The sequence below is a fragment of the Gigantopelta aegis genome, chromosome 1 (assembly GCF_016097555.1).
Source record: "Gigantopelta aegis isolate Gae_Host chromosome 1, Gae_host_genome, whole genome shotgun sequence".
In the NCBI taxonomy this organism is placed as follows: Eukaryota; Metazoa; Mollusca; class Gastropoda; order Neomphalida; family Peltospiridae; genus Gigantopelta; species Gigantopelta aegis.
In genome coordinates this window covers 10,031,429-10,044,867 of record NC_054699.1, presented here as the reverse complement: position 1 = coordinate 10,044,867, position 13,439 = coordinate 10,031,429, and the positions used below count along the sequence as shown (strand labels likewise).

General features: G+C 37.7%; 1 protein-coding gene across 5 annotated transcripts in view; it reads right to left on the bottom strand.

The window, feature by feature from the left end:
- Nucleotides 1-12,646, bottom strand: part of LOC121370532 (alkaline ceramidase 3-like) — a 33,435-nt gene extending 20,789 nt beyond the window's left edge. For all 5 annotated transcript variants that reach the window (XR_005957694.1, XR_005957693.1, XR_005957695.1 and 2 more), the window contains exons 1-4: nt 12,491-12,646; nt 8,474-8,584; nt 5,818-5,870; nt 4,902-4,954 (exon numbers count right to left, since the gene is read on the bottom strand). Coding sequence is in view for 1 of the 5 variants with exons in the window: in XM_041495836.1 (XP_041351770.1) it covers nt 4,902-4,954; nt 5,818-5,870; nt 8,474-8,584; nt 12,491-12,584 (311 nt within the window). In the remaining 4 variants the exon portion in view is untranslated. The remainder of the gene's footprint in view (nt 1-4,901; nt 4,955-5,817; nt 5,871-8,473; nt 8,585-12,490) is intronic.
- Nucleotides 12,647-13,439: the final 793 nt, after the last annotated feature.

Here is a 13,439-nt window from a genome sequence, read left to right as displayed (position 1 = left end):
TTTCATACATGGCAATTTTTTTTAAATGCTGTGGGTGACAAATTCTTATGTTCAAGCCCTGCAATTAGACTGGTACATGTATATCAAAGACTATCCTGTCTGTGAGATGATGCATATAAAAGATCCCCTGTTACTAATGGAAAAATGTACTGGTATATGTGAAATTTTGACATCCAATAGCCGATGAGTAATAAATCAATGTGCTCTAGTGATTAAACAAAGGGTTTTTTCTTTTCTTTTTTCAATATGGCACTTCCAGACTTCTACACACGGAAAGTGGTGCATGTGTCACCCCACAGACCCCTACAACTTGGCCAATTCAACTACCGGTACTACCTATATAAGTCTACTTCTTTGTTGGCTTAATTTTCATGTTAAATCGATGATTTATGTATGTTGTCACGGGCAACCAGGATTTAACATGATCGCAAGATTTTAAGTGCTTGTTCTATCTATCTGCTGTTATTAGCCTTACATCTCGTCCTAAAATACCAACTTTGTGTTAAATCATTAAACATGTAGTTAACAGTGAAACACAGTGTTATTATTCCATAATTAATTATTTTTAAAAAGTGTAAAGCAGAAAGGAATATTTTCTTGAAGAAATGTGTGACCTACAAAAATTGTCCACCACCGCATACAATATTTGTACTAAATAAATAACAAGGGATCTTTTACTCGCACTGTACCAAACCAGTGCCTTTAATACACCAACAGAAGGCCAATTGTTGGGTTGGAGAAAACAAATCGTGGGTTCATCATGGGAAATCAATAATTGCACATCAGGCATGCGGCAAGCACTCTACCGCTGAAAGTTCTACCTCCCACCATAAATAAACAAGAGTACTGGTGAAGTACATCATATGCCAATCAAAAGCAGGTCATGGTGACCTTGTTATTGTAGGCAATACACCACCATCCAAAGTTGTATTTGCATGTAAATTTTGATGATCCTATATGAATTGATTTAAGGAAAATATGGCCCGGACAAATATTTTTTTTAATGTACAGTAATGCATGAAAAGTAGGTCACAATGATCCAATAATGGTGTGTGGCACACCACCATCCTAAGTTGTACTTGCATTAAAGGTTTGATGATCCTATATGAATTGATAAGAAATATGGCCCGGACACAATATCCTTTAATGTGCAGTAATGTGTGAAAAGTAGGTCACAGTGACCTAGTTATGGTACATGACACACTGCCATCCTAAGTTGTATTGATAAGGAAGATATGCTCTGGAAATGAAAAGTTTAAGGACAGACAGACAACGTCTTATACCAATACAACCTGTCAAAGTAAAGTTTGTTTTGTTTAATGACACCACTAGAGCACATTGACTTATTAATTATCGGCTATTGGATGTCAAACATTTGGTAATTTCGACATACATGTATAGTCTTAGAGAGGAAACCCGCTACATTTTTCCATCAGTAGCAAGGGATCTTTTATATGAACCATCTCATAGACAGGACAGCACATACCATGGCCTGTGATATACCAGTCGTGGTGCACTGCCTGGAACAAGAAATAGTCCAATGGGACCGATACTGACATGGCCGTTCAAAGACAGGCATATAAAAATGTCAGTTGTTAATAAATGTACATGTATATACAACAACAAAAAAATACTGATAAATAATGTATTTGAATAAGGATTAATACATGAATACATGTCTAGCCAGTACTACTGTATTTGGTTATGTAATAAGGTAAAACATGATTTTAATAAAGAACATCTGTCACATGAATGTGATCATTAAAAACTGGATGTTACGGTACATGGATGTTTTCATTACATGAACAACCCTGGCCACAACAATGTCAGGGAGACTGCTGTGCAGGGTTTTTGCCAGAGGGTATAATGGGTATAGCACCATACCCAAATTTTTGCAGATTTTTTTTTTTTTTAAGTTGACCGTTTGACAAAATTAATTACTCTTTATCATTACCAATTTCTGGCAGAAACCCTGATGTGGTATTTAAAAATTTTTGCAGCATTTATTTTGCTGTAGAACTTTCAATGTCAGTTTTCTTAATTATTTATTTTTTGTAATACTGACAAATTAAACTCTCTCTTACTCATTAACTGCAAGAGTCATGGAAAACGCTGTGAAAAACAATTATTCCCAGTAATTTATTTCCGTGGCGATTTTAACTACCAGTGTTGTTTGTAGGTATACACACATACATGTACTCATCATAGATTCATAGACAAGCTGTTATAGGGAGGTGTTTATTACACACATGCAGTTAGCTAGTATACTTGAGTTTGGTATTAATTAACAGGTGTTTTCGTTACAGCAGTTTGTAGTACTGCATAGTTTTACCTTCAGATGCATGCAGCAGGTGTCAATGAATACCTGAATGTATATTAATTGTGTCAAAACAAACTGATGGTCTGTTACAAGATAAAATTATCGGTCCATTTTGTGTTCATGTTATAGATATTCACTTTTCACCATGCTCGCCTAATTTTATAAAACGTTTTAAAGTCTGGACTCATGTCTGATGTCTTGAGACTTTAACATCAATTATGTTAGAGAGCGGAATGATTAGCTGACTGAGGGGTAATACCAGTCGTTATTCTACAACGTTCAACGAAATATCCAAAACTATCAGTGAAACATCAGTCAACAGTGAAAATAACATCTAAATTGCTATATATATTGTCAAAATTTTGCTTTAAAACCATGTACCTAATGCGTACCCTGTCTTTTTGGCAATAAAATTTATATTTTATGTTATATTCCCAGAGACAAAAGTTGTTATTTTCACTGTGATTGATATCGCTGATCAAAATGACTTAATTTTGTCATTACAGGCCTGGTGCTTATAAAACGTTTTGAGTCTAGACTCGAGACTCTAAGTGAGTCTGAGACAGTAATGTCATGACAACGCCATACAAATTGTATGTGTGTGATGTCATTAGAGATTGAGTCTGGACTTTTAAAAGTTTTATAAGCGTGGGCTCAGGTTACTTTCACTATAGAGACATGATCATTAGTTGGTTACAACAGAGTCGTATGTTTTTGGTAGCCTTCGAAATTTGTGGTGGCAATCGGCAATGTTACAGCAAAAGCTACTGTAAAATTGATTTGCGACGGCATTGAAATATCTTAGAGTGGTGAAAAGTCCATAGGCATTTTACTCTGAACTCTGTCCGATGACAGATCCCAGAAAAAAGCATTTATAATCAAGTGTGGCCCATTTTTGTTCATTTAATATAAACCGGCTTATTTCGTTATAGAAGTTATGAATAATTTTTTTTTTTTTTAAATTGCCACCATAGTGTTGTTGCAAAATTCATTTGCGACAGCACTTAATTGCCGTAGTAAAATTGTCAGAATTTCAAGGGCTGTTTTGGTAATTAGAGGCAGTGTGATAAGTTATATAATAAATACCAAATTTAATGAGTTTTTTTAGTCAAATATGCAGACCTTCAGAATTCACAAAAACAAATGTTTTCTGTGGCATAAAAGCAAAATTATGAAAACTTGAAATTGTTATATTTCATCTTTTAAAGTCTGCAATTTTGTATCACATGAGTTAAAAAATTAATTCAGACAATGAGATACCTGCATAAATCATAACATTTTTGACAAAAAAAAAAAAAGAAAGAAGAAATAAGGTATGTTAATTGTATCCTCTGCCATATATTTTCGTCTGTAAGTCGAATTGTTTTCATCAAAATATTAATTTACAACTGCTGGATGGTGTAAGTCAAATTAAAAGGGGATAAAACTTCTTTCTTGTTATTTTACATATGAGCCATTCATGATTTTCATTTGCTAAAAATACAAAATATAGAGGATATTATTTTAGTCTCGCTCGGGAAATATGATAATTTAGGCACTCGTGTTGTAAACATTGTCTGTCATGGACAAGAATGTAATATTCTGTTTATTACCGAAGAACTGTACTGCTAAATGAACCTTCCGGTCATTGTTTACAAAATAACATTTCCTTAACGGCGGAGTAATGTTTGTTCATTACTGACTTGAAAAACCAAATCACAACCCTTTCTAAAGTGACGTCATATTTATACGCCCATAAGTAAAGAGTACACATGTATCAACAGCTGTAAATTGTAAAACATGTTTATACAAAAAGCAAATATATACACATTAATTGAATTAATTAGTAATAATCAATTAATGTTTTATTAAATCAATTAAAAACACGTATTTATCAGTACGGCATGTCGTAAACAGCTCGTGACAAGCTTCCACTCGTAGTGAAAATGTATGAATGAAGAAAGTAGTATCTGTGGAATGTTGTGTCAGCCAATCAGAAATAAATGTACTCTTACAACAGCCAATTGTTAAACGACAATGCCAGGAGGACATACGATTTAGTTATGACATACGAGGGAAATCGTACGATAAATATGACCCTCGTTATGCTGTACCTCGTACTTTAATTTTTCTTGGTCCAACTAATAAATATGCAATGAAAAACAAACATTTCAGGGCTTAAAGGCGCAGACCCTAGTTTCAACCCGTAAAAATGGACACTAAGTTTGGTTTAGTTACAAACCTGTAACACATTTGGATAACGTTATAAGAGAGTGAAACAGGAGTCTGTGACGTTGAAACATTTAAATACCGTTAAAAATAGACTAAAACTTGACTCCATAACTGTTATTTCTCCGACGCACGTGCATTTTTAAAAATATGAAAAATGCATTCTGTGGTATTAGAAGACCAGGATGACCAGAAACACTTCGGTTGTACGGAAATGGATAATCTAAACAATAAAATAAAAGTAATGTTTGATTTTAGTGATCACTATGCCTTAGTGTTTAAAAACTAGGGTCTGTTCCTTTAAAATTAGGGACTTGACTTACAGCCGAGACCGACTTACAGAAGAATATATTGTCTACATTCTAATACTCACTAAGAATACACGAGGAAGGAGGAACCCCAGATCATGGGCAGCTCATCCAACAGCTACAAGAAAGAAAAAGAGGGGAAGAAAAGAGGAAAAGCTAAAAATAAATTAATCGCATGCAGATTCCACGATTCATTTAAGTGTTCTGCTCTTTGCCTGTACAGCGCTACATTTCACCTGGAACACGTGATGGTTTCCATCTCTCGGAAAGATTTCAAGCAAACCGCCGTTCTTGTTGTGCGTCAGCTACACAACTTTAAATTCATGCAAAATTGACAACTGGTTACGTGGTGAACTGTTATATTTTACAGTTAAAAGTTTCAAACTGCAGGTTCATTGTAACTTTATTTGCTATACAAATATAATTTGTGTAACCAAACAACCAGATACCTAGGTAAAAATTACGTGAACAGTTCCAGTTACCTAACATTTTAAAATATTGTATTATTTCCCACTCCAAACACTTGTTTTATTAAAGCTTGAGGTAAGAGCTGTCTCGTCTTTGGTGTAGCTGAGCAAAACGAAGCTAAACACCATGTTTGATATCAAATTACCAGCATTGGTGGTGTCGTGGTTAAAGCATCAGATATAAAGCTGGTATAGGTACTGGGTTCACAGCCAGGTACCAGTTCCTACCCAGAATCAGTTTTAACGACTCAGTGAGTAGGTGTAAGACCACTACACAGACTTCTCTCTCACTAACAACTAACCCATAATCCTGGCCCAGGACAGCATTCTTGAACCTTAATTGGAAATTACTTGAAATGAATGAATAAATGACATCAAATTTTGCTGATGATTCAACAACTTTGAGGGAGTTAGGCATCCTCCAATTATAAGTGTTAAAAGGTTTGTGTTAAAAGGGTACATGTAACCATGTACATGGTCTATATGAACATACAATATTAAATATATATCTCACCTGACCTTCATACAACAAGGTCATATGGAAGATCCATGACCCAATTCCAACAGCTGCAAGAAGAACAGAAAAGAAGATTTAAATATATAAAACTAGTGATTTTTAAAGTATGTTCAGGTGTTTAAGGTAGTTAGCGTTTTCATCGGGTTGAAAGGCCAACTCTGACTTGACCTACTGTAAATCAGGAAATGTTAGCGAGCATGAAGTGTCAGCGAACTTAGCGAGACCATATACAAAACGCTAATATTTCATGACGCTAAATTTAAAGAGATGTACAACAGACTGTTAAAAAAAAAATGTTTGTGAGATTGTTTGGTCTGTGATTAACTGAACTGGCAACAATTTTAATGGTTACATGCTATTGATTAAAAGAAAGAAAAACATGTTTTTATTTAACGATGTACTCAACACATTTTATTTACGGTTATATGGCGTCAGACATATGGTTAAGGACCACACAGATATTGAGAGAGGAAACCCGCTGTCGCCACTTCATAGGCTACTCTTTCCGATTAGCAGCAAGGGATCTTTTATATGTACCATCCCACAGACAGGGTAGTACATACCAGTCGTGGTGCACTGGCTGGAACTAAAAATAGCCCAACGGGCCCACCGACCCCACACCGAGCGAATGCTGTACCACTGGGCTACGTCCCGCCATGCTATTGATTAAACTAAAAGGCTAGCAAAGAACAATAGTTAGTTAGCATGCACATTACTATACTTTTCTACTAAATTTAAGTTGTCTGTATGCAGCTTATTGTCAAGATTCGTCACAAACATTACTTCAGCTGATCCTACAACTCAAGTTATTCTGGGTGGGGTTTTTTTTTTAGCTTAATTCTGATATGATGATATTTTATGATCTACAGTATATAGCTGGACAAATGCATCTCCCTCCTGTTGGCCAAAATGTGAATTATACGAACCATGCATCTATTGTAGTGTTCAGCCTAGGGGATCTAGACAACTTTACAAATATCTAATTTTAGCTTTTCAACGATTTAATTTTTCTTTAAGTGCACATGAAAAAAAAAACCAACACCATCATATTTACACAAATTACATAATGTAACATTTTCCCACACAATCAATTATGGATTTTTATAGTTTATCGTCATATCAGTGACTCGAAACAGATCAAGTTTAGTTTTTAATCAACCACTGGGACATCACTACCTCTTCCTCTCATTTCTGCCTGCACACATTCATATCAGGCATCAATGGTCAATTCAAAATCTGCATAACCAGAAAAGAATTAAATGCAAACATCAACTGCATTAACCTTTAATCAAGGTTGGAAATTAAAAGGTAGCATGGGCCAATATCCACTCAAAATAAACAATATGCTTTCTGAAAATCAATTTCACAAGCAGCAGTGTTTCTGCCAGAAAATTATTGGGTATGGCACTATGGAATTGAAAGCAACTACACTCATCAGGGGTTATTGGGGGTGAGGGCCTCCCCAGAAAATAAAATGGATTAAGTTTAGAGTTAGGGTCAAGAAAATCATACAGTAATGATAAGAGTGATTAATTTTGTCAAAAGGTTGACTTTAAAAAATAAAAATGTTAAAACAAATTTGGGTATGGCGCCATACACGTTTTACCCTCTGGCAGAAACCCTGAGCAGGTAAACTGCTTTCCATCCTAATGCATTGTAGAACCACATGTATTCACATTAGTCTAAGAAATCAGTGCCAACTATGTCAACTAATTAAATATTAAATTACATATTGCAGAAAAAGAATAATTTATTATTAGTTACATAAAATGAGAGTAACATTTCTAGCAGTACAATCAATCAGAACTGATCTAAATTTCTAGCATTTAATTCAGGTTAAAGTTTGTTTTGTTTAACGACACCACTAGAGCACATTGATTTATTAATCAGCAGCTATTGGATGTCAAACATTCGGTAATTACGACATAGTCTTAAAGAGAAAACAAGCTACATTTTTTCATTAGTAGCAAGGGATCTTTTATACGCACCATCCCACAGACAGGTCAGTACATATTACGGCCTTTGATATACCAGTCATGGTGCACTGGCTGGAACGAGAAATAGCCCAGTGGGGCTGCCAACAAAGGAATGGCCCTAGGCTGACCGCACATCAGGCGAGTACTTTATCACTGGGCTACATGCCACCCTCTGAAATATCAGGTGCAGATACTGCTTCTCACTGCACAAAATGCATTTCAAGCCTTGTGCATGCTAAATAAAATTGCGTTATTCAGGTATAAGCAAAATGATTGTTCCTGCAATTTTGTAAGGCCTGCATATGTATACAGATACAAAAAAGAAAGAAATGTTTTATTTAATGACGCACTCAACACATTTTATTTACGGTTATATGGCATCAGACATACGGTTAAGGATTACACAGATATTGAGAGAGGAAACCCGCTGTCGCCACTTCATTGGCTACTCTTTTTGATTAACAGCAAGGGTTCTTTATATGTACCATCCCACAGACAGGGTAGTACATACCACGGCCTTTGATATACCAGTCGCAGTATACTGGCTGGAACGAGAAATAACCCAATAGGCCCACCAATGGGGATCAATCCCAGACCGACCGCGAATCGAGCGAGCGCTTTACCACAGGGCTACGTCCTGCCCCTGTATGCAGATACAAGTATGTGTACATAATTACCCATAAAGCCAAGGTATGAGTTGACGATACGGAACTCAAGGTCCTGCCAGTAGGCAAGACTAGCCCCAACCAACGGCGGAATGATCATCACGAGATTGCTGATGGTATTCCCTGAAACAAAGCAAAAACAGTCACAATAATCAATCAATGATTGGACCAAATAGGGTTATTTTTAGCTCCTCTTAGCATATAAATTTATATGGTACATGTATTAATATACAAGTATGTTTTGTTTAACGACACCACTAGAGCACATTCATTTATTAATCATGGACTATTGGATGTCAAACATTTGGTCATTTTTGACGTATAGTCTTAGAGAGGAAACCACATACATTTGTCCATTGTCAATTGTCAAGAGAATTAACGTGCACATTCAGAGCAAGCTGTTGTAGTGCATGGCTGTCCTGGGCACAGGTGCCAGTCAAAGCCAGCTCCTCCATCCAGGACAGGAGTAACAAGGGATTTTTTATATGTACCATCCCACAGACAGAATAGCATATACCATGGCTTTTGATGTACCAGTTGCGGTGCAATGGCTGGAACGAGGAAAGAGTCCAATGGGCCCACTGATGGGGATCAACCCCAGACCGACCGTGCATCAAGCGAGCGCTTTACCACTAGGCCACGTCTCACCCCATGGTATTAATATGGTAACATCTTAAACACCTCTCCCAGGGAACATCTTTCAGGATCGCGTCACAATTTGCTAAACAAATTTCAGAGATTGCTTCACAATTCTAAAACATTAAAAAGTAGTAGCTAATCAATTTTCAACTGATCACCAACTGTTGCCAATTAAAACAAAATGTTTGGGGCTGTCCCCATAATCTAAGTTGGTGGAACTCCCCTCAATTTTCAACTGATCACCAACTGTTGCCAATTAAAACAAAATGTTTGGGGCTGTCCCCATAATCTAAGTTGGTGGAACTCCCCTCAATTTTCAACTGATCACCAACTGTTGCCAATTAAAACAAAATGTTTGGGGCTGTCCCCATAATCTAAGTTGGTGGAACTCCCCTCAATTTTCAACTGATCACCAACTGTTGCCAATTAAAACAAAATGTTTGGGGCTGTCCCCATAATCTAAGTTGGTGGAACTCCCCTCAATTTTCAACTGATCACCAACTGTTGCCAATTAAAACAAAATGTTTGGGGCTGTCCCCATAATCTAAGTTGGTGGAACTCCCCTCAATTTTCAACTGATCACCAACTGTTGCCAATTAAAACAAAATGTTTGGGGCTGTCCCCATAATCTAAGTTGGTGGAACTCCCCTCAATTTTCAACTGATCACCAACTGTTGCCAATTAAAACAAAATGTTTGGGGCTGTCCCCATAATCTAAGTTGGTGGAACTCCCCTCAATTTTTGTTTTCACATCAAGTACTGATACAGGTATGTACAGTAGAGTCAAATAAGATTATTTTTATTTTCGTGCTTATGTCCAATTAAGGTTCAAGCATGCTGTTTTGGGCACACACTTCAGCTGTCTGTCCAGGACAGTGGGTTAGTTGTTTGTTGTTAGTGGTTAGTGAGAGAGAAGTCGGTGTAGTGGCCTTACACCAACTCATCGAGTTGTTAACCGATACCAGGATGTGAACTGAGTACCTACCAGCTAGGGGTGTAATAATATACTCAAATACTCGGTGAACCGAACTTCGATATGTATCATATAGTGTTTTCCCTAGCTTGTTTTAGCATGGTGCGGCACCATGCCTCAATAGTCTAGTGCCATCTTGCCGTAACCAGCACCATGCATGCTGCCCTGAGATTAAACAAGCCGTTTTCAATAATTAATTCTAAAATTGCCTTTATAAAATACCCCAAAAAGGTATTATTAATTAATAAAATATACCTTTTTATATCTTTTGCCATTCATTTATTAAAGCAAACACATAAATTACATTAATGTTTTATTTCAATTAATTTTTGTCTATTTTTAATGAAATACAAGTGCCCCAAAAATGGTAAAAATGCCCCAAAAGTGTTTGGTCTACCATGCCTTGCCTAATTTCTAGGGAAATCACTAATCGTAGTTGCATTCGTATTTATCACCAGTTGAATCGAATACACAAATACATGTAATGCTATCTGTACAATTAATATTTCCAATTACCACCAACCAAAATGCAATTCCAATTTGATAATGCCTGACCTGTTATGTCTTAGATCATTGAACTGGTACCCTGCGTGTACCTTGATTTTGCTTGTGTCAAAAAAATTGTAGGACGTCGCATTAAACTTGTTCAACCAGCCTTCCTTATGTGAGAGCGCATTTTGTTGGTGTATGCAATGTAACTTAAATATACATGCATTTAAACAGCTGATTAAAGCAAAATAAAACTAAAATTCAAATAATCAAGTATGAATTAACGATATCTAAGGCACAGGACCCAACTGGGTTAATGACTGCCCTCTTGCATAGTGGAAACATCACAGTGTGTTTTGTCCTCATCTAAGCCAAGGGGCAGGATGGAGCCCAGTGGTAAAGTGTTCGCTCGATGTGTGGTCGGTCTGGGATCGATCCTCGTCAGGGCTAGTGACTTTCTCAAACATTGTAGATGGGCCGGGACCCCCCTCCCCCACCACTAGAGTCCACTGAAGGCGACTGATCCTGTAACCCGTCACACCTCAGGTGAGCACACCATCACTGAGCTATACCCGGCATGTTTTGTTTTTGCCCTATATAAGCAGGGCTAGCTCTGGCAGTCGCCAAATTCGCCAGTTATGAATTTATAAAGCAATTGGCCTATTTTATTTTAGACTGGTGAAATAATTTACATTTTACTTGAAAATAACTAGTTTTCTGCTATTTTTGAAGTTTAATAGACAATTTGGCGAAACTTTTGTGTTCACCCAGTGATAGCCCTGATAAGTTATAACAAATCAGGCAGTTTCGGGCCCCATCCACTAGAGATTGCACCTCCTGGGTCTGAGGTGAAGGTACAGGCCTCTATGTTAACTTTTCCATGTAGAAGCCAGATGGCGCCTACTTGTATTTTTTATACAGATAATATGAAATGTTTTAGTCACCAAATGAAAAGAATTGTCACATATACGACCAATTTGGTCACAATGCAGAGGGCTAAGGTAGCCGACATCAGTGGCGTAGCGTGGGTGGGGCCACTGGGGCAGTTGCCCCGGGTGCAAAATTCTGGACTGGTGGAACGGACTCGTAGAGTGCTAATGGTCCACTGGTTAGGGAGCACAATACCTGCCTTGCCCCAGGCATTGGCAACCCACACTATGCCACTGGCTGACATCCATCCAGCTATTAGGCTGAAGGACTTTCCTTTGGCATTGTCATGACATCTGTAGTAATGTTTTTATTTTCAATCACACTTCAATCTATCTGTCTGGATTCGAACCTAACAATCCCATCTAGTGTGTCATTTGCATGTTCAAAAAATATTTTAATGGAATAAACAAAATCTGTATGAATATGTGGATCTGAATAGTTTAGGTCTAGATTTTGTACTATTTACACGTTTTCTGTAAATGTCCTCAACAGAGTTATGTAACCTTAGCTTCTAAGGACAACATGATATCCACCTGACAAGGAGACACATTTGACCTCATCATTTTTGATAGGTTAAACATAAATATTTGTGGTCCTAACCATATTGCATTAAATTTGAGTGGCAGTGCCAAAAGAAAGTCCTGTCTGTTATGCTTGCCCTGAACTGGCTTAGTGCCAGATTCCAAAGAAATGAAAGGAATTAAAGGAATGGGAGGAATGAAAGGAATGGGAGGGGTGGGGGAGGGGGGGCGGTAGGACTTTCCTTTGGCACTGTCATGTATAAAGAACATTATAACATTTTAATACTTATCATTAATAGTTAGGGTTAGGGTTAGGGTTAGTGACAGTGCCAAAGGAAAGTCCTTCCGGGAACGCGTCTATATATAGTATACGGCTAGCAAAACGAAACTTGAATTAACTCGTCGGAATCATATCGTCGGCATTTGCACCAACTGAAATCTTCTTACTCGTACCCTGTAGTTGAAATAATAACTTACAAAACTCGGCGATATAATAAGAAACTACGTAGTTTTCTTCACACCAGTCTAAAGTTGACGTTGGGCGACCCCAATACCCAACGCTCGGAGCCATTACTGCATTAACCGTTATCGCGTTGCTGGGCTCTCAACACGTGATGTTGTCGTTGCGTAATTTCCATCTGTTGACAGAGCACCTCCTGGCCGAAAAGGAAAGGAATGTTTGATAAACGATCTGACAGTGGTCAGAACCTGCGTTCAAGACAGGCGTGTGCTACAACCAGAGACGGATCTAGGGGTGGGGTGGGGGCAGGGGCCCGCCCCCTAAATTTTGCGACAATTATAATTTTGTTATATGTTAATTATCATTTTTTGTTTTAAGATCCACCTCCTAGACACCCCCAAAATTCCCTTGGCATTTCGCCTCATGTCATTGCCCCCACCCCTAAATGGATTTTCTGGATCCGCCACAGATTGCTCCGAAAGTGCACGTTAAAAAACTTGACCACTAACCACCATTAAACGAAAGGAAAGGTTGTATATTTTTAAACTAGACCTCATTAAAATTTATACTACAGGTTATTTGGTGTCTATTAAATGATTGATATTTTGTCAGGAGACAATGAGAGGAAACCCATAGCCGCTACATAAAACAAGGGGCAGGGCAGTACATACCATGACATTTGGTGCACCAGTCATAAGACACTGGTTGGGACGGCAACCCGCTCCCCCACCCCCAGAGGGCGATCAATACTACGACCCGTATCTGGGCGAGCGCTATACCACTGAGGAAGGAAGGAAATGTTTTATTTAACGACGCACTCAACACATTTTATTTATATGGCGTCAGACATGTCTGTGGTTAAGGACCATACAGATATTGAGAGAGGAAACCCGCTGTCGCCACTTCATGGGCTACTCTTTTCGATTAGCAGCAAGGGATCTTTTATATGCACCATCACACAGACAG